The sequence below is a fragment of the Larus michahellis genome, chromosome 5 (assembly GCF_964199755.1).
Source record: "Larus michahellis chromosome 5, bLarMic1.1, whole genome shotgun sequence".
In the NCBI taxonomy this organism is placed as follows: domain Eukaryota; kingdom Metazoa; phylum Chordata; class Aves; order Charadriiformes; family Laridae; genus Larus; species Larus michahellis.
In genome coordinates this window covers 48,428,535-48,450,601 of record NC_133900.1, presented here as the reverse complement: position 1 = coordinate 48,450,601, position 22,067 = coordinate 48,428,535, and the positions used below count along the sequence as shown (strand labels likewise).

Below are 22,067 nucleotides of genomic sequence, written 5' to 3'. Positions count from 1 at the left end.
TTTTTGAGAAGATAAATCCACCAATTCAGTGAATAAGCTAGCACATAAATCCCTCTTTATCGGGAGAAATTCTTGTCCACAGGCTGTTTTGGTGTCATCTAGTGGCCCCATTCCCTAGATATGAGACGTAATATTCCGAATTAACCCTGTACACAAAATACTCTGAGGATCAACACAAGGGCCAGCCATGAGATCTATCAAAACACATTTCCTTCTTTTACATATGCACTGCTGGAACTTTGTAATCCCTTCAGTCCTGAAGAAGGCTGTTTTCCAGTCCTTTCTTTCAATATTAAGTTTTTGAGAGTCTTGCTTATAAGTAAGGTCAGGTTGAACTTCAAATCTCTTTATACATCATTCAACAGCGTAATGAAGATGTGGGGATGAAGGAGACTTCTACACTTGTATTTAGAGAGAGGGGAAAGGGTAACAGCCTAAGGCTTGCTCTCAGGATTTGGATAACATGGCAGAATTAATGTAAGCAGTCATGAGACCTAAGGAACAACAGATACCACAAAGAGTGCACGAAGTCCTGAGGACAACACTTGAATTCCTTGGTGAATAATGGAGCAGATCATACATACTGTATAGGATTATCAAGAGAGGATGCGCAGAAGAGCAACAGGAGGTGTTAACCTCTAAGTAACCTCCCCCTGTCTAGGTTTAAAACAGCAGAAACCACAGCTTTCCTCCTTCCAAACAGATTTTGTTCAGATCCTCTTGCAAGTCTCCTATGTCAAGAGGTCCCTGCCAATGCCTAGAGAAGCAGAGAGCAAGCAGAGCATTTCTGTCTGTTATCTGCAGACTGCTCTTGCCAGCTCTGGAAGAACTGAGACAACATCTAGGTGGATATAGTTTGGCATCCTTTCCATTGCCTCCAGGTCTGGATCATCACATAACAGAAGTCTTGGAGATGAACAGAGACAAGCAGCTCAAAGCGTAACTGCAAGTGCTAATTCAAAGTAATTTGATAGTCTGATAAGGAGTGGTCAAACTATTTCAGGGCTACCAGAACCACTACAAGCCTCTCAAGTGGCCCAGTAAAGCAGGAGTGAAAGGATGCAGTAATTGATTTAGGCTCATCCAGGTACAGCAAGAGCTCCCTTGGCTTCCTCATTGGGCAAGCTACAGAGGAAGCATTTCTGCTATTTCAGGCAAAGATCTAACCCACTGCTGAGGATGCTCATGACCTGAAAGCATCAAGTCTGAGCACACACAAGTCTTCTACGTTTCTTGCAAGTGAAGGCATGCAAACCGAAAAGCTCAGGATCAAAATTAGACATGAAGCTACCACATTTCAATCAAACACAAGTCTGCAAGTACAGAACAGCTCAGAATAGTAGCCCTTTGGTAATGGATTTTTGAAGTTCATGAAGTTTTCTGTTGTCATCTCTTGTGGAGGCAGCAATATCACAGCACTGCAGAGTGTTTGATCACATGCAAGATGTACTGCAACTACTACTGCCAGCTCCTGCTAATACCACTTATTAAAATAGTTTGGAATTTCTTATTAGAATATAGTTAAAATGGCTCATAATTGACCAAACCTGAGATCTTTAAAGCTGAAGTTTCCAGCCTCAAATTGGTCTTCTGCCAATTCTAGCACCTTTCTGATTTCCAGGGTAAGGAAATCACAAACAGTCACATAAAGTCAACGGAAGAAAGCCTGTAATTTGCATATGTTCAGAATCTGGCTTGGCCCTTGAGGAAACAGCTCCAGAAAGTTTGTGCTGCAATGGAAATGAAGTAATTAATGGAGAATAAAGAGCGTAATCCAGGATCATTTCTCCAGAATCCTTTAAATACAGCTAGCATGGGATTAGCCATTCCCAACCTCCTCCACATGAGTAATAAGAGCCTATTTGCAGATTGCCACATGAAACTCAAGTGGCTACTCTACAGGGGAGAAGAAAATTTTGCTTTCATTGTGACAGATCTTTATTCTTGTTTATATCATCATCCTCACTGAGAGCTTTGATTCAAGTGCAGGAAAGGAGCCTGCCGAGGGAGCCAGCGCTGAAAGAACTCCCGATTTTCTAATTGAGCTTCAGGACGTTTCTTTTTCAGCGGAGTGGGCTAAGAGGGGAAAGAAACAAAAAGATGACAACATTGCTTAGAGCCTCCTGTTTATAGCTCAATGCTTTGCAGAGAACGAAAAGCTTCAGTCTCAAAGGGAGTTCAAATAACTAGGAAATCCTCGTCCCCTTTTTTACTCCCAATATCCATTTTACAGCACTCATTTACATACCAATCAGCCTCCAGCAAAGAGCTGGAGGAAGAGCTGTGCCACAAGGGAAGATGCTTAAGTGAGATCAGGGCATCCCTATCCCTCAGCCCTTTCAGGATAATCACTGTAGCCATACCTAAGTTAACATGGCCAAAGACTGTTCTCTGATGCTCTTTTTGGGCATCTGGGTGAAAGAGCAGAGGACAAGGGCAGAAGGTAGTCCTTAATTCAAGCAGGGGAATGACTTGACGTCAAGGAGAAGCCAGAATGCAGAATCAAGACAGTAGGTGGCAAAACAGGAAAAAAGCCACCAGGTATTAAAGTTGACAACAGAAGACACAGGAGGGAGGCTTGGCACATGGGTTTCAAAGTGTAAATTCTGCATCTCACAAAGATATGGAGAGCAGTGGTATCCCAGAGCAGATCATGGACACAAGAAGGAAAGGCATGGATTAAAACTCTAAAAAACTTAAATTACAAAGTTGCTTTTTTTTGAAATAGGGTTTAGCATTTATTCGAGACAGATATAGTTGTGGAAGCAACTAATACCAACACATACTAACGGGAATATGAGCCCAAGGGGCTCATTTCCCAGGAAAGATCTGTGAAAGCATTGCAGGGAGCAGTAGGACTCAGCGATTTCCAGATGTGGAAGGTGAAATCTGTCCATCACTGACCCAAAAAGCAGCTGTGCCATGTTGGGCTGGGCCAGCTGGCACCAAGAACAGCATGCAAGTGAGACTAAAATTAGAAGACAGACCCACTCCATCCCCCAAAGTAAATGACCACTTAGCCTCACTTTTGATAAGTAGCAACTCTGAAAATGGAAACTAAGACAGGATAATTAAAACTAATGGCACGTAAGTGGAAATTACCACTTCTGAGGTAAAAGCACTCAACTGTAACATACTGAGATCAGACCAGATAATATCTCATGAAACCTGCTCCAGAATAGGGATTGTGTTTTTAACTTAATTTTTTATTTTTAAAATAGGTCTCTCATAAGAGTGTGTTGGAAAACTCAAAACGGCAAAAAAGCTAGCCTTAAATAGAAAGCCATGACCAGGGCATGGCTCCACAGTCGCTTTTGCTTAAAAACAAGAGGATTTAATAAGCATCACGCCTTCCCAAAACGTGTCGGAAGATGTTATGGGAGCTCTGAAGTAATGCTGCATTTTTCCTACCCTCTGTAATAACCACCAGACGGGTTTCAGGCAGTGAATCAGACTGGATTTTTCCTGGTGAAGACATCTGGAAAGATCTGACCAAAGCTCGTCCTCAGCTTTCCATAAGCATAAACCTGAAAAAGGCCTTGTCCTCTGGAAGAATTAGCCAATTTACATCATAGCAGGTGGAATTCCTGCAGTCTGCTGTGAGCCACTGACAAGAGCATAAATTTGTGTCTGTCCTAAACCAAGCAATTTGCTAATAGGATGAGGCAGGGTCACAGGCCACGCTGGCTGAGGTGGCTTTGTTTGGTGTATCTCCCCTCCACCTTCATATCTTGCAGGTCTTCAAGAAGACCGCTAACTTCCCAACCACTGTACCCAAAGGATTAGAAAACCACAAATGGAACCAACGAGATTCAAGACAACTCCACGGTTCCTACTTACGTCTCATAGATGTGTCCATTTTCAACCCTCTCCTCCACATAGGCCAGGGCGCGAACGTGCATTGGAGAGTGAGGGAAGGCAGCATGGATCCACGGGAGGCCAAAGAGTGACAGGCCCGTGTTAATCAGAGCAACGAGGAGGAGGTCCCAGTGATAGGCTGTGCCCTTCACCAACCTGAAACAAGGTTTTTGTTGACAGCAGTTACACGCAGTGCAAACTATAACAGGCTGCTCTTGCTGCATCTGAGCTCGAATGCTAAACACCAAAGTACACTTCCATCCACAGAGCAATTTCACACTTCCGTTTTACAGCCTGTGTTACATGAACATGAAAGGTAATGAAACTCAATAGTTTGCTCCCAAAGCAGTCATCTCCTGCAAAGACCAATGCTGAGCAGAAAGGTAACCCACTAAAATAACAGCTCATGAAAATTTCATTAGTGTTTTGCCACTATATTTATTGGAGAGTCTACTCAAAACATACACTTGCATCTCCTAGCAGAGTCCATGTGGGGAGTGGTTAGAAACCTGGGCACGGGTTGCCAAACTACTGCCACTGAAGTTTCCCACTCATCTTGTTTTTAACCATGGTCTCCCTCTTTCCCCATGAGGGGAACACATGCTCAGTATGCTGCAGTAATCCCCTAATTATGTAATTGCTACTGCATGATAAGAAAATGGGACATGAATTCATTAAGCTTCAGCTCCTCCTCAGTAGTCAGCCAAGGAGATATGCTCCTAACTTTGGTGAATGCACGATAGCCTCCCTGTTTTGTTTCTTAGGGGAGGGGGAAACTGTCAGCCTTCACCAAAGCAGCTGACCACTTCACACTTGCACTGCTAACACTGAACTTGCGTCTAGCTTAATCTTGCTAGTTTTTGCAAGGGCCGCCCCCTTCCTGAAAATACCCGTCTGGTACCAACTGCTCAGACGCCATGAGTAAAGTTCAGAAAAAGGCAGGGGAAGGATTCAAGTCTCAGACCTTGTTACCTAACGTAAAATCTATAGGTGTGTTTCTGGCTGGGCATTGGAGCACAGAGCAGTGTTCATCCTGACACAACACAAGGAATCAGCTGAATTGCTTGCTGGACACCATCAACTGGAAAGGGAGCACCATTTAGGTATCTTAATGCCACTCAAGCAAGCTCTGCTCAATACTTAAGCAGACACTTGGAGCCATCAGCGATACTCTAGGACATGTGCATCTCCATGCACATGAAGATCTGCCTAATGTCTGTCTCAAAGAGCAGCACATGCCATTGTTTGGACAGCAGCAATCTTGGGTGGGGTCTGGTTTTGGAACAAAAAGACACATCTGGAAGCGCTCACCTCCATCGACTGAGGAGGCCATGGGGTGACTAGGTCAAGATAGATGTCTACATTGCAATGCCTCTGAAGCTGGAAAGTGCTGGCAGGAAGGGTGGGATTGTAAACACACTTCCTGTCTTGGCTCACACTTTGATAGCATGGTCCCTGCTCATGTGCTGCTTTCTCAGAGCTAAGACATCTCCAGCATCCCCAGGGTTATCATTTGATTGTCCTGCCTGCCCTTTTCAGAAGGCTTTCTATGTACAAAGGCCATACATCTAACAGCAGCATCATTTTAGTCCCCTTGGGACACTGTTTGGTCTCAGCAGTCTCGCTGCAGCACTGTGTGGCGTTCAGCTGCTTTGACCCATGGACAGGCTCCACTGACCTTGTCTAGCTCAACACACATACACATCTAGGTGCCTTATCCTAGGTTATCTTCACACTGCCCAGCCAGCCCAGTATTCTTTGGATTGCCCTATATGCTTGCTTTGATTATTCTTTAGCAAAGCACATCAGTGTACTTTCAGGCAAGCATCATCTTTTCCCTGTTTTTTCTACGGGAGAAAAATCACTACATTTGGTAACACACCAAACAGCACATTCTCCATTTGGCTGGTATAGACAAGGCTATTTTTATTCTGTGATGGTACCAAAAACAAGAGGCATCAAGTCCTAGTTTTTCCATCTCTAAAACCCCATGCCCTGATACTTGATCAGCCCTATAACGAGGCATTATGAAAAACACTAAGAACTCCAAAGAATATTTTATATTCCTTGAAGACAGCCCAGTGGAAAACACCAAAAGTTATTAGGAAAGAGGTGACCCACTTACGCTACAGATTTATGCAACACTTTAAAGGGATATAATAAAGATAAAAGGAAAACATCAAGTGGCCAAAGAAAACCAAATTAGTATAACTGAATTTGAGCTTGTCTTCTCTTCCCTGTCACTCCAGCTGCAACATGGAGAATGCTAATGCATGTTATGCAAGGAGAGAACCCTCCCACACATTACATTAGCAAAAAAAAATCTTCTGAGACATGGTAGTTTCCCTAGAAAAAAAAAAAGTCATACACATTCATTCTTGATATCATATCTGATTGCAGTTGGCACAAAAACATCAGAGGGAATATTTTAATAGTGCAATATCTCAACTCAAGTTTGCACATAAATCAGACCTATCAGACATTAGACATACTGTTTTGCTTCACTTCCACCTCTTCAGTTGGAGACTAACAGCTCCAAACACTTCTTTTCTGATGCTCAACTGCAGCGTATCATGCTATATAACATTTACGCAGGTCACCGACTTTTCATTTTTAAAAGATTCTCTGTACTGCAAGAGCAGAGCAAGTGTCCACAATATGTCAGACTCCCTAAATATCTAGGGGTACATCCACTGACCTCAAACCATACAAAATATCTACATAAAATTCACACATGGACAAACAAGAAACAGGCTGAGGTGATGAGCTCATTGATGCTTTGCGTTTTTGACTCACTGCCACAATATTGGGTTTTGGGGATGGTGAGGAGTGAAGCAGTAGAATTACTTTCATCTGTGACAACAGAAGTTCTAAAGAACACGTGCTGAGTATCTTTTCTGATATTCAGACAAGCTTTGGACAAGCAGTGCTGGGAAGAGACTCAAGGACGTCCCTCCACAGAGGAAGAGGAGTACCAGAAGTATTACCTGTTCTCCGGGGCGTTTGTGAGTGACGCCACGATGTTCTGCTCTATGAAGAAGAGCATTGACAGTAGGAACCCCAGCCCCATGGCGCTCATCACTGACCCGATGGAGAGGGACTGGACGGGGGCCAGCACAAACAAGCTCTCAGAGGGGTTGTAGTTAAATGTGGACACTGGAAAGAGGAAAGGAATGATGTTAGGAGGCCCCTTCTTGTCCCACCATCCACACAGACTCAAATAATGTTTTACACACACCACGAACAACTGGGACCCAATGCAGCAAACCAGGCATGATGCTCTGGCATTGTGAGAGCCAGAAGGCCATAGAAGACAGGCTCATCTGGCTGTTTTAGTTTATTTTTTTCCCCCCTCCAAACTCTTAGAACTTGGCTGCCATCCTGATTTGACCAATTACTGCTAGTTGTAGTGAAGCATTACATATATTTGAGCAAAACAAAAGAGGGAAACTTGTTTTCCACAGACACAAGGCATTCTCAGATTAGAAAACCTGATTTCTAACTAGCAGTATACTCCTCCTGCTCAGCTAATCAACTGACAGAGGCATTTTAAAACTTCCTTGTATCCAAGAAGTTGTGCAAGGCATTTTAGTATAATGCCTTTTAGTATAAAATGCCCCTACTTTCCTGCCATTGGAAGAAATCCATGACCAAGGATAAATCACACATGGCCACACATCATTTTACAATCCAACTGGATGGAATGGCCACCACAGAAAAAAGCCATTTCTTATTTGTTTCCATACATTTCCTCACATCACCCATTCACGTCACCACAGGACAATGCAATTCCTGTCCCCATTATCGCTTCCTGATATGGAAAAGCTGATCTATTTGGCCAATGAATGATGTCTCATTTTTAGATTTCCTTGTATAACTTAGAACTGCCCAGATGCTCTGCACCATTTCACCTAAATTAGGAAAACGTAAAGTGGAGACAAAGAGGACAGACTGGGATCATCAATTCTACGTCTGTATGACTGGCAACAACCCTTCCTGCCTGCTAATTACTCTGCCCTTTGTTCTTTACCAGAAATTGTTGACCCTCTTTATTGTAAGAGATACATACTTTAAACCACATTGAAATGAAAAGACACACTAGAATAATTTATCTAGAGAAAAAACTTCACTCAACCTTGTTTGAGTAGCATTTTAAATCTAACATTAAGGAAATCTGAGCTCTTGGAGTGATAGGAGGTATATAAAATATTTGTGAAATTATATGGAAGAATTTTGCTATTTTTTAACAAAACCTTCCTAGGATTTAATTTCTCTTTTTCATACACCCTAAATAGCTTCCCCCAGTATTCTAGAGAATAAAAAATATAACTTACTTTCAATATCCTTGAAGATATAGGAACCCACAACAGAGAAAGTCAAAACTGAAATTGGTAAGGCACAGTCGGACAGAATTTCACGTACTCTTGCATGCAAATATGGGCTGCAGTTTAAAGACAAAAAAAATAATCCATCAACACCACACCACAGGGACAATTGCTCAATCCAAATAGCATTAATGCTTTAACAAGTGAAAATTCAGTCCAGTCTCACAATTCTAAAGAAATACTTTGAGTGAAGAATTAGTCTTTAATTCAGCCTCAAGTCCTCTGGAATCTATAGCCTTTGAAGGTTGATGAATGCATAAGCAAAACCCATAAAGAAACAAGAAACTAAGATGCAAGCTAGAAAAAAGTCCTCCAAGCACCAATTTCCGTCTCATTTCCACTTTACTTTAAATGCTTGCTCAAGCATTTCAAATTAAGAGTTTTAAGGGCAATGGGAGTAAAAACCAAATTAGAGCTGGGCATTTGACTCCCAAAAGCACACTGAAGGTATATTCCCAGTAGACTTTCCAGCATCATCAGGGATTTTTGCCCACCAAAACAGTTCAATGCCTATTTGGGGAGAATTATAGGAGTTTCAACATGAAACCCAAAGGTTTCTAAAAAGTCATTTGCGAGGCCAAACCAAATACGGAAGGGCATCATCCAGTGACCGAACGTTTTGTTCTGCTGCTAACATTTTCCAGGTGGCCAGCCAAGTTCATCTCTGGCTTTGGCTTCCACCACCACAAATGGATTAGTTCCACTTGATTTTTCTGGGTTACAAAATTAAGATCTAAACCATTAGCAATTCCTCACAGGTAACATGAAATAATCAGCAGTCTGAGCTCTAAGACTGAAGTAACTCACCTTTTCTTAAACTGATAGAGCGTATGACCAAGCCAAAGGGTACCCAACATCAACATGAGACTAAGGACGGCAGTTTCACGTCCATAATGCACATCATGCGTGCCTGTTTGATTCTCTAGGGACATGGATCTGCTCACTGATGAATTCATCAAGAAGGTGGTATTGATGCCGAGGCTTGGAATAGCATCAGTTCGTGCTTTTTCCAAGTAACTGTCTCCTGTGCGCCCATGGTAGTAATATTTCTTAAAAACTGTACAAACAACCAACAGGCAAGCATTAGGACAGGTTTGTGACAATCAAAGCAAGTAAAATAAAGTGGTTCTTTCTTGCTTGATCATGCAGTATTAATGTTATGCTTCACCAGGTTTATAGCTCTATCCCTCAAACCAGTGAAAAGAAATCAGAAGAGCCGCTTCTTTTATGAAGCCAGTGCTTTACAAATTTATTTTTCACTTATTTTAACAGGTAAAAGTTAAACTGATCTAAAGCAACACGTTTGAACTGTAAGGACTTCCAGCACTAATTATTTATATGATTTCTTTCCTAACACTGAAACCACTGCATGTATATATATATATATATGTGCACATATACATACACACCTACTGTCAGCAGCCTGGGAAATAAATTCCATCACAATATCTGAAAAAGTTAAGAGCAGCCAGGCTGCACAGATCCTTAAGTGCACTACAAAATGTCCAGTAATTACTTTTCCTCCAATGCTGGTCCAGATTTTAAAGATAAGTGTGGATGATAGGCAAAACCTGGCAGAACATTTAAGTTTACACTGCAAAGTGGAGTTATAGAGCACCTGAAGTAAACCTGTACAAGTGAAACACCCAGTGATGCCTCTGGAACTGTCCATGAATGTATTGGGTTAGCTCAGAGACATTTATAAAAGTAATGAGGAGCTGTAAATACATTCTTGCTCTTGAGCATTTAGACACCTGTGTTCCCATTTCTATGGCACTGCCTGGCTCCAAGCATACAAATGTGATTTTGGGATAATTTCACCCCTTTGGGGAGCAACAGCATGAGGTGCCACAAGGAGCAAGTAAAACCAGAAGAAGATGCGAGTTGGGCTTTGCAGCCTTGGTACTCCCATGTTATGTGACCAGATGGCAGCAGGCAGTACCGGCTCTCCCCCGTACCAATGGGAAGATACAGGAGGATGGAAACCACTATGTGAGAGCTTTGCAGTCCCTCTACTTTTCTTTGCTTTAGTCAAAATACCCCTTCAAACTTTGCATAGAAGAACTCAAAAGTTTAGGGCAAGACCATCCTCTTTAGGCAAAACATAACAGCAATCTGAAAGGGTATAACGCTCCTCCTAACATTCCCCCCTAGCCCCAAACAACAATCAGGTTTCTGAAAGTCCCAAGCACCTCAATTTTTCCATTTGCAGCAGCTACAGGGAAAGCAGGCAAAAACCCCTGTCACTGAAAACAAGCAAAACGAACTTTAAACATTCTCGCAAAGCACAACTGTTTTTGCAGCCACCTTGAATTCGTCCAAAGCACAGTTTGTATTACTGCTGGTTTGCAGCTCGTCCCAACATAAAATGCCCCACGTTTAGCTATGCTGACATTTTAACCATGGTAATCACCCTTCTTGTACCACCTTTTAAAAGGAGTTCGGGCATTCAACAAATGGATGTGATCAATAGGACATGAAGGTCACAAGAGAAAAGACCAGTTACTTTACATTCAATACTTCTATATATAAATTTCAAGATCATAGAAGGTTTACAGTTCAAGATTTAACCTTTCAGTCTGCTCTCAGCAGCAGCCAGAAATGAGGAGATCATTGCACTTTTAAAGAAAGAGAAAGATTCCCCCAGTAAGGAGCAATCCTATTATGACCTCCATTAGCACTGTGTATTTCTGCATCGCGTGCTACGGAAGAGGCTCTGCTATCATTTCCTCCCTCCATCCTCACAGCTGTGTCCAACCCAGGCAGGACACCCACATCTGCTTTACAAACAGGTAAACTGAGGCACAGAGCACTGCTGTGACCCACGTACCAGCACAGAACAGGTTGTTGGAGGATTTGCAGTTTCCGGCTCTGAACATTAAAGGACACTTTTGTCATAACAAAAATTATTATGGCAGTATTTCCTGGGAATTAGCAGCTGCCCAGGGCTAGAAGCCTGCTCACCATCTCAGCTGACTCTAAATATTTCTAAATCCTAGAGACACGCACAATTCCCGAACATATGATAAACCGACAGCACATACATTCTGCATAGGTAGAGTTGTATTTGCATGCCTCCGTTTTTAGATTTAGACTTGAATGAATAAGAAACAAGTTAGTTTTTGGGGGTCTCGGTGATTTTCTCCATTTCCTACACTTTGCTATATTACAAATACTATATTTAGGGCTTAGCATATCTTTGGTGCCCTGCATTCAGCCCGACTACACCTATGTAACACTACCTCTCAGGCTGCAGTTCAATTTGCACCCACGTCAAAACTAGGTAGGATTGCTCCACTCAGTCCTGGATACAGTCAAAGAAACTTTCACTTTACTCTTGTATTTTAATTAAAGCAACAAGAACATGCCAAGATGGCTAGCCGGAGGTCCTCATCCTGCACTGCCAACTTGCTAGAAAGTATCTGATTCCTGCAAATTTATAGTTTATTTTTATAAGAGGGCATAGTGAATCTTGTTGTCCACATTCAGAGAGAGCAGCAAAGCAGGTGGTTCCCTGGCTGAAACAGAGCCATTCTCAAGCCTAATGCAACACTCAAGTTCCCTCCAACAACATTAACTCGTTTTGTTTGCTTCAGCCGGTTCACCGCTGTTTCCTGCAGAGTGCAGATGTCAAGATCAAACAAACACAGCTTCGGTGGCTGGGCCACATGGCAAAAACAAAGTGTCACCAGAATAGCGTTAATGCACATGGCTTGATTCCTCTGTATGGTATCACATTCCCCCCGCCACTTCTTTCCTGTACATCTATAAGTACCTTGCAAAAAAAAAAAAAAAATCAAAGCTGTGAACAGACTGGGGAAAATGTATCTGACCAAGAGCAGAATGTTCCCTGGCATTCATGAAGCCCAAAAGTCCCTGTCTGCTGGTCAGCTGTTACCAGGACATGTCTAACAGCATGGTACCAACTTTCTCTTCCTACTTAAGTACTGCTCAGCTACAGTTTTGAGCAGGAGGGGGAGACGGCAGCAGCAACCACCACCTTCTGCTACAAAACAGGAGCAGAAGAAGAAAGACGAGCATGCAGCTGTGAGCTGCACTGGGATCATGTGTTTATGAGCACTGAGAAGGTTAAGGATAAAGTCTGTGCCTGCCAGCATCGGTGCCCTTCTGCATCTGGGAACATGGCTGGACCTGCGGTCCTGTCTGTTGATGCACTGAAGGCCCCCAGATGCAGCTCAAGCCAACATGAGCTGGCAAATTAGTAGAGTGTTGGTTTGATTTTATTACCATTGTTCCTAATAAACTCAGCCCTTCCCAAGTACAAGGGAGAATTACACTAATTCACTAACTACACTAATTAACTTCCAGGATCCTCTCCTGTGCCCCCTGAAGTACTCTGAGGTATTACTTGCACATTCTTGAAAGTCCGGCAGCTGAGATCAATGGATGCTTTCTGTACCTTTAAGCTGCACCCCATTCCCCTGCTATGGGAAATCAGCTCTACTACAGAAGTACTGTGAACATTTGCATTTGCTAATTCTTTACAGAGCAGTTGAATAGTGTCTTGAGGAACACCTTAGTGCCACGGGGAGACTGCCTCATGCCTCCAGAACAGGGCACTAACAGCACACATTAAGCAAAGCTCACAGCTACACAGTTAGCAAGGAGAAAGCAAAGTATCCCAGAACAGCTGCTTCTTCACCAACGTTTGTCTAAGCAGGCTATTTGAAAGATGCAGGTGTTCTGCAGAGGAAAAAACCCTCTGATTGCACAATCAAAGCATATGCCCAAGGAGACAAATTAAGGATTCCCAATGAAGTGAGAAAATATCTCACTACAAATTGCTTTGCTGTGTCAAACCTGCTCTTTGAAGGTGTTCTTGCATGCAAGACACCATAATAAGCCAAGCCTGAGGATCCTGAAAACAAGCAATGAGCTCAGCATTAGGTACATCCTGAAGGATTTCAGGGGATAGCCCAAGCTTGCAGCTGCTGGACAATAGGTCCTAACAAACAAGGAATGTAGACTTGGCCAGCTCCTCACCTGGATGAACAGAAAGGTTGCCATCCATGTGGCATTACTGCTAACATCTTTCACCTTCACAAATATCTCTGGACAATCCTGATCGGGTCAAAGAAAGATACCAGAGAAATTTGGCAAATCCCAAGGTTGCTCGTGGATACTCAATGTAAAGCAAAAATGGGGACCAAGTGGCTGGAAAGGGCAGAATAGCTTTAGGAGCATGCTGAAAAGCACTGCAGTTGTTATGCTGCCATTAGAGAAGGGTCTCAGAGCTCACGTAAGAATGGGCAATCTCAAGCCACCTTTCAACTCCCCTCCATGTAGTTTTAATAACGTGGCAAGAAGAGAGGTCAAGATACACTGTGTTTAAATTGGACTTTTTTTTTTTGACAGGACCATTCAAAGTATTAGAAGACTTTCACAGCAACGTTAATATGACTTCTCCATTTGTTAAGTTATGACGCTAATCTCAGCTAACTGAAATTTGAGTTGATAGAAATCCTGCATATTCAGGTAAACTGCGGACACAAGGCTGCTTCAATCTCGCACACTCATTTATTTTTTCCCCTTAAGACCCTGAATGAACATGGAACAAGCAAACATCACGCATATTTGCAGCCTTGACAAGGAAGCAAAGCAGAGATCTGCACTGAAAAACGTTGTTGCAAGACTTACCTTTAATAATGCCTTTGAAGGCATCAAGTACAAACGTGATGGATATAAAAAGTGCAATTATTTCTTCTGTTGACCTGTGGAAAAAATCCAAGGAATATAGCCATTAGCAGAATCTGCATTCAACTCCATTCAAAGGAAAATCAGCATATTCATGCATTAACACAAAAATATACCAATTTTAGTTAGACTCCACCTCAGGAAACAAAACCTAGTGAATCTGTAAAAGCTTCTTTCAAGCTGGAACAATAAGCTGAAATGATACTAGCCTCATCTCACAAAATACATTTTGCAGCAAGTTTGTAATTAAGGAGCTTGTGGAATGTATAATTTTTCCATTTGGTGAATAATCTGATCAAATATGACTTCTTGAAAATAGCTACCTTTTAAAGAGCTTCATCAGAAGACTGAAATTAAAGAGGGAGTACATCACAAGGAAAAAGCTGTTCCACAGTCCAATCCAGGCATAGAAAGCACTGAAATCCAAGTTGTAGTCATCACAGATTCCTCGGATGACTGCAAAAATGAAGCATTTCACACGTCAGATTAAACTTTTGTCATTACCACCCTGTGCTTCCCATCTGCTTGATGGCAAAAAGAACCAATTTGAAGACTGCACTGCAATGCGCTTATGGCAGATAGTATTAAAACCCTGGTCTTACACTCCCATATGGACTCCCACTGGACCAACCCAAATCCTTCTCCTCTCTCTTCTTTCCTCCACTAGAAACAGGGAGAAGCACTTGGAAAACTTTCTCCAACACAGATCAAAGCATCTTTCCTAGGGATCAAGGCCACAAAAACCAGCCCTTGGAATTTGCTCTTGCTGACATTTCGGGATGCTGTTGAGTAAGGGAGCTCATACATGCTTTTGCACCACCTGTCACTGCACTGCACACAAAACCTCATGTCTTAAGCCTTTCAAGCTAGTCATAGCCCATGTGATTGTTCCTACAGGTATTGAGTTTTCCCCTTTACACCTCTGGCTCAGTAGTATCAGCTTGCAGCCGTAACTGGAAAGCTATTGATCACACCTTAGAAAAAAAAAAACACCAACAAAAAACCTTTGTCTTAGGCTCTTATCCTCAAGTTGGATGCAGCCACATGAAAAAAACATCATATAAAAAAGATTTCCTCCTTGAAGCAGAAGATGTGCTCATTCTCAAGCAATGTTTTTTCTATGCAAAGATGTTCCTTTAGAAACCAGCTTTAACTAAACCTGAATCAAATTCCTCCTCTCTCCCTTAGCACCAGAAGGGAGGTATTTTGGTATTAATTTATTAAACAAATTCACCTAAAACTAACATGATTGGAAGGCTATTGTACAAGGTCCCATTTTTCACTAATTGCAATCACATCAGTCCCTTGATATACACATTTAACAGACTTACCATTAATGTAGAGTGCTAAAGGAGCTGTAGTTAGGAGTACAACTAGAGGTTGCCCTGAAAAGAGTGCGTAAAGCAGCCCTCCAATACACTGGCCGACGATTGTCTTCTGCACATCTACAAGTGATTAGGAAGGACAGAAACAAACAGGGTTTTTAACGAACACTTCCCTGACCAAGGAGCATTTACAGAGCAGAGAAGCCAACTACTAACAAGTAGGAGCAATGCTTAGAGGGTACAGAGGTAAGATACTGAGAAAGCAAAAAGTGACCCTTTGCCAGCAAACTTGTACCAATAATTTAAGAAGCTATCAGGTTTCCAGATGTTGAACTATGAAAGTTGGGTGGGCTTTTTTTGTTTGGTTTGGGTTTTTTTGGGGGTGGGGTGGGTGGGGTTTTTTTGTTGTTTTTGTTTGCTTGTTTGTTTTTTGTTTGGTTTTTTTTTTTTAGTTCTTTTGGGGGGAGGGTGGGTGTTTCGCATTTTTTTAATTGATATCTATTTTATTTTAAATGGCTATAAAAACATAATCAGTGTTTGTGGAGGCCTTCAGGACAAGATTTCAACTAAGACTTCTATGAACTGCTTTAGGGCCACAACTGGGACCGAACAAAGCATCCAGCTTCGGTTTTTGGTATGGCTGTACCAGTGGTTTGGATACTTGCAATCGAATTCAGATGAAAAGCACAGGAGCTTGTACTAGGAAAAATGTGCAGATAACTACGTAGTTATAAAGTGAGCATCATTTAAAAATACAGTAGCATATATCTGTATCAGTCCAAATCAGATGATACTATCCAAAGTAGTGTTCAATGTTTTTAGTTTTCTGAGAAAAAGTCACAAACATGACGATTAGAAAAGCCTTCAGTGGCATTCTGTTAATCAAATAAAAACTATCAGAACTTCCTGTGACCACAGCAACTCAGCTTGAATACATGGAATCCTATAACAGATGCACAAAAGTGATAAACTTACCAATAACTCCTCCAGTATTTTCATCATTGAGTGACCCAAACGCAATGGATGGAAGGAGGCAGGCAAAATACAGAAAGATCATAGTTGTGATGTATTTTCCTATAGCTTTGTTGTTTCCAATAACACCTAGTGCAAACCATAACAAAAAGTCATGTTTGTACCTCCCACTTGTAAAGCATTGAAACCCGACTTGCATCAGCCATATGTACCACTAGCTCTTTTAATACTGAAAGGCAGAAGCAAAAATTCAGTCCACAGTTTAGTCTTAAATGTATAGATAGGTCTTTAACATTTGCTTTTGCATAACCATGCTCTTTTATTTATCTGGGATCAGAAAAAGCAGCACCAACGTGCCACCAGACTGCTTCAACAGACATTTCTGGCATCATCAAAATAGGAAACACTAGAAACTTTTTCTTCAGTTTTGCCAGCCCCAAAACCTTGGAAGACAATCAAAGCAGAAGCCATGAGTTTAGGGTTCATAAACCCTCCACCCCCTGCCTTTTTAACACCAACTTTATAGGTATTCTGGGCTATGCCCTGAACGAGCTTCACAATGATCACTCGTCTTCGCAACTCACGATGCTGTAGGCAGGAAAACATGAAGCACTTCATTTTTCCCTAGGCAGAAATCTGAGGTTATAGGCTTGAATCAATAATATGCTATGCTGAGACAATTAGTGCTAGCAGACTTACAAAAACAAATAGCACAAGAGGTCAGGAATGCGTACATTAAGAGTTCTGCTTTAAAAAAGCCCTTCTGAAAGCATGGCTTCTTTCTTTTCCATCCGCTCACCCCCTCTCATCTCCATCAGAAAAAACACATCAGGCCAAAACAAAAGCAGCCAGAAAAAGAATTAAAGTGTCATAATATGAATTTAAGGGCCTCTGAAGTAGCTTCCCTTCCCTTTCCTGTTTTCGGGCTGATGTCCATCCCCAGTGAGCTCGTACTACACAAGAGAAAGGATAAGAGATGACAACAGCTGATATCGCTCAAGAAGAACATAAGTTTTTCCACAGAACAGCATCTTCAAAAAGGATACACCAGAGGGCCTTTTCAAAGAAAACCCTGAAACACCCTTCAACCATGTGCCACCATCCTTCGTGATGCCACTGCTGCGAGACACTTGGACAAGCTTGGAGTTGCCCAGTTCCCCTTTCTGGAAGCTTCCTGAGCAGTAAACTCCTACACAGACACTGACCCCTAAGCTCCCAGATGCCCATCTAGCCTTTGCTAGCATCAGTCCCTTGCTGAGAGAGGTGCAAGCCAATGAGCTGAATCAGAGAAAGGAGCCTCTTTGCATTAGAGGCTGCTGGTGCAACACTGAGAAAATCTGGACATTGCCAAAACAGACTAACTGTATCACTAGAATGAAAACAAAACAAAAAAAACCCACAACAACAAAGAGCTATCACTCAATGACTTGGGATCTTATCTAACATCCGTTTTCTGCACCATTTGCAGTGCAGATGTAAGGACAGAAGGAGGATTCAAAAACCAAAAAAAATCGAAGATGATGTGTAACGAACAGGCAGCCACACGAAAAAGGACACCTTGTGAAGGCTCCTGTTCACAGACACAAGAGGAACAGACAAATAGGACTGCTGATACTCAGCATCCTCAAAAAAGGGGCAGGGGCTGAAACTTGACAGGAGACATCTCAAACATGCAAATATGAGCCTGACCTTCCAGGAGTCACAGGACCAGCTGTTTCAAGGCAGATTCCTTTCAATTTATTGTGAAGATTCAGAAACCACAGACCACATTCCTGACCACTCTTGGCAACCAAAAGGCCTGAAATTTACTTCTTGCAGATGAAGCTTTCTCATGTGATCTTGAGACCAACAGCTGCAGGCTCCTACCTCACACTCCCAAGTGCCCGAGACATTTAGAGAAAAGGAAAGACTTGGCAGGGCAAACAGTGGACCGAGTGGTAGTTTTATAAGTAGAAATGGTCACATCCTTGTTCAAAGGACTCTGTTCAAAAAGCAGTATTCTGGAGCGGCACAAAAGAGTCTTTCCAACATGAAAGGTCAGAGGCAACAATTCCTGAAAGCTTTGAAATCATTCAAAGAGAGACAACGAGGACCAGACAAGCAACTAATATTGAAAAAAAACCCCACCTCATTTGCTGAGCAGAGAAAGCTACATAAGCGATGAGGTGCTTTCTAAAAAACTTTCAGGTAGATACATCGTAGTATGACAGGGCAGAAGGAAGGAAGAAGCCTTGAAGAGCATCACAAAAGATCATGCATGGCTTTTAGTTTCAGCTTCAATCCTTGCAAAGCAAGCAGCAGGAGCCCTTGCTGATCATGGAGGTCCTTATGCCACATCATGGCGGGGGTGCCTAAGGCTTCCAATACAAAGCAGTACTTTCTTTAGTCCATAATCAGCCACAAGATCCAAGAAGCAAAAATCCCTACTGGTGGGCAGCAAGATTCCCTTCATAAGGGAGACAATAACTACATCACATTAAACATACTCTTTCACAAACATCATTAATTACTCTTTAATTGCAGTTAAAATCATGAACAAATACCACCTCCTTGTACAGAGTCACCTGAGACAAGCACTAAAATCCAGTATTAACCACAGTTTACCTTTTGCCTCTTTAAAGTCAACATCTGGCTAAACATTTTCAGGGTCTATTTGCAACGCAGGGACTGACATTATTTAGAAGAAGGTGGGCTGCATTATGATGGTATTTCATCTGCAGCAGGCTCATAAAGCCATTGAAAAATGTGTCACTCCAACTGCACAATGTAAATTTGTAGCATAAAATCAACTCTCAGTCCAGCTGTGAAATTTGAGTAGCTGACTATTACAGAAGCAATCCTTTGAAATTAAGGTACATCTACACATTGACAGGGGAAGCAATTTTGTTCATCAACACGACAGTTCTATTTTACTTGCTTGAATTTCTGAAACGGTGTAATTTTTAAAGACAAGGTTAGAGTTTCAGAGAATACTGCAGCATTGCTTGCCTCACTTTGCTTGGTACTCTGCATCAATAAGTTAATGACCAAGAGACCCAGAGACTGGGACTAGAGCTCCTTAAATCTACTAATTGTAGATTTACTGAATCAAAATTGAGACAGATGGACATTCTATGAAATGTCTGACTATTAATGTTCTTTCCCAATTCTCTGAAATATCCAATGCAAACCAAATTTAGTTATACTGATCTGCAGCACAGCAGCAAGGATATGTCTACTAAAGCCCTAATTAAAAAAATATATCACCTTTCAATGGTAAAAAACACACAGTAAGGCTATCTGTCCACAGGTTTTGCCCCATAAAAACTCAAAGCATTACAAACATCTGCTAATACCCTCAAATCTGGGCTTTCACTTATGTTAGTAGCTGCTGGACTCTGCCCAATTTTCTGAAGATGAACAGAAAATGAATCTTCCCTAAAGTCCTATAAAGAGTAAATCGCAACAGAAGCGAGACTAAGAATTTAACTGGAAAAGCAAATCTACTCTTACTGATTTTAGAGCACAGAAGCCAAGCATATGCTCAGACTAGAGAAGCATGAAGAAACAAATCAAGAGCTCCGAGCTTTCCTTTATTCTGTTTCTTTCAGCCCATTTCTCTTGAAGTGCTAGTCTCTTGGAAGGAAACATCCACAGACAAAACAAGATGCTTTTATGCATCTTAAATGCATTCCCATCCACCACTGACACAAACAGAGATTTCAAAAGCATCATAGCTGCAAACCCAGGTCATGATGCCCTAGAGCATCCAACAAGTCAGTCTTTAAGTGGCCGATAACTTTTACACCAAGGTGATGTTTAAGAATGAAGGGCTGCAGAGTGATGCAGGAGCTACCCCATTACGTAACCTAGAGCAGCAGAGGCACTGAAGAGAAGGCAAAAAAACATATCTGCAATCCCTTTATTTTGTCTCCTCCCTCAGGAATGCAATCCTGCCAAACAAGGCGGCCAGTGCAACCAGGTGGGAAAGTCGATGAAGATTTGGCACGTGCCACAGCCAATCCACAGTCAAGATTTTAGCAGGTTTAAGCTCTGTGCTATCTTAGACAGAGAGCAAGACAAAACTTCCCTTTCAAATCCCATTTTTCCAGTGCCTTCAAGCCTTCCTTCTAAGCTTGCCTGCATTACAGGGAACTTTGGAGATCTCCCCCTCCCGCAAAACACCACCACCAAACCCTGGGGATGCTGCCAGCAGATGCGCTCACGTTACTCTCAGGAGCTGCTTAGGGACCCTCTGCAGGACCAAGGACAGGGAGGAATCCAGATCTCCAGCTGAACTGCCCACCCGCCACAGCAGTGTGCCGAGGACACAGGTCAAGAAAAACGCGGGGAAACAGAATACATCTCAGCTCTCCTCCCTTCCCTTCCCTCCCAAGAGGCGAAGGGATACGGCAGAACGCAGCATCAAAGCTCACCATAAGAACCTCAGGCACCTCAAGTTTCCTCCTGGACACTCCAAGCACTACATTTGTGTTTATTCCTCTGTGTTGTACCAGAAAACACATACTGAAGAATAAGGGTAGCAACTTTAAGGGGTTTCAGGAAACTTGTAGCTGAGTCCAGGCAGAATCCCCTCCTTCATTCAAACCAGTCTCAAAATAAAAAAACAAAACAACCAACCAAAAAACCCAAAAACACACCAGGAAGCTCCTATGGTTCAACTGAATCTTTAGGAGTTTAGGAGTAATAATATTGATACACATGTGTTCTGAACTTATTTGACAAGATCAGAATGAAGTTCTCTACAAACATTTTTTTTTTTTAAAGAAAGCAGAATCCCATAGACAGAGGTTGTAATTGTTAAAATGAGACTACAAGCCAAATTGTGTTAATCCTAACTTTAAAGGAAAGTTACAGGTGTTCTTAGGTTCATCATAATCCAATTGTTCATCTTCAGATGCTCCTGTTGGAAGACACCTACTACAAGCCATCCATATCACTGAAGTCCTGGAGCAAGAGTTTAGAAAATTCTTCCTTAATCCTTGCATGTTCAGTAAAACTCACAACACTTCTACAACCCAAAGCAGACCTAAAATTGACAAATTCCTAATCTGTAGGAAAAAAAAAAGAGAAAGATAATTCCTTTCTTTCCTCTCCCAAATCATGATGGTTAAGGATAATTTAATGTCCAGCTTTGCAGAGCATGTGAAGACCAATCCCACAAAAGTCCAACTGACAAAACATTTGCTGGCCCTACAAAAACCTTATTATTTATCACCCTGCCCTTAATCAGTTTATCTGTCTAAACCAAAACCCCAGGATGCTTCTCAGATTGAGGATTTAGAGACTTGAACCATTCAAAAAGAGGCATCTTTGTACTTCAGAGCTCTTTGATGATACACGTGTGGTTGTCTGTAGTGCAGATACTTGGATAGCTCAAATCCCCAATGTTCTGGTACACTGCTGCTTTGAGATGGTCCAGGAATTTCACATTCCTGATCACCTTCGGTCTTGGTGGTTTATGGCAGATGCTTTATGCTCCATCTGGTTTCTATTCCACACAGATCCTTAAAGAATTCATCCTAATTTCTGGTTTCTGGGAAGAAATGGCACATACTAACATACGTAGGTTTTTGAAAATCCTCTTTTCCCCATATCCTATTTGAAAGATCAAAACTGCTCCTAAGGTGAGTACTTCACATTTGAGCTGCAGTAGTTCTTGAGTTTCACTTAGCTCATTTCTGCCTCTTTCACTCTCCAGAAATTGTACACCAATGCACTGACACTTTTTAACATATATTTGCATTTTATAGCGAAACCATTTTTCTGAAATATTTGTAATGCTGGATTTTCACTCTGACAGTATTTCATC

The 22,067-nt window shown here is 41.9% G+C and overlaps 1 protein-coding gene across 5 annotated transcripts in view; it reads right to left on the bottom strand.

Annotated features, from left to right (window-relative positions):
- The window catches only part of SLC4A11 (solute carrier family 4 member 11), a 141,330-nt gene that overhangs the window by 7,948 nt on the left and 111,315 nt on the right, over positions 1-22,067 (bottom strand). For all 5 annotated transcript variants that reach the window (XM_074587202.1, XM_074587203.1, XM_074587205.1 and 2 more), the window contains 8 exons: positions 16,259-16,384; positions 15,290-15,403; positions 14,282-14,414; positions 13,902-13,975; positions 9,051-9,300; positions 8,193-8,299; positions 6,846-7,014; positions 3,841-4,014 (listed from right to left, as the gene is read on the bottom strand). In XM_074587202.1, coding sequence (XP_074443303.1) covers positions 3,841-4,014; positions 6,846-7,014; positions 8,193-8,299; positions 9,051-9,300; positions 13,902-13,975; positions 14,282-14,414; positions 15,290-15,403; positions 16,259-16,384 — 1,147 coding nt within the window. The remainder of the gene's footprint in view (positions 1-3,840; positions 4,015-6,845; positions 7,015-8,192; positions 8,300-9,050; positions 9,301-13,901; positions 13,976-14,281; positions 14,415-15,289; positions 15,404-16,258; positions 16,385-22,067) is intronic.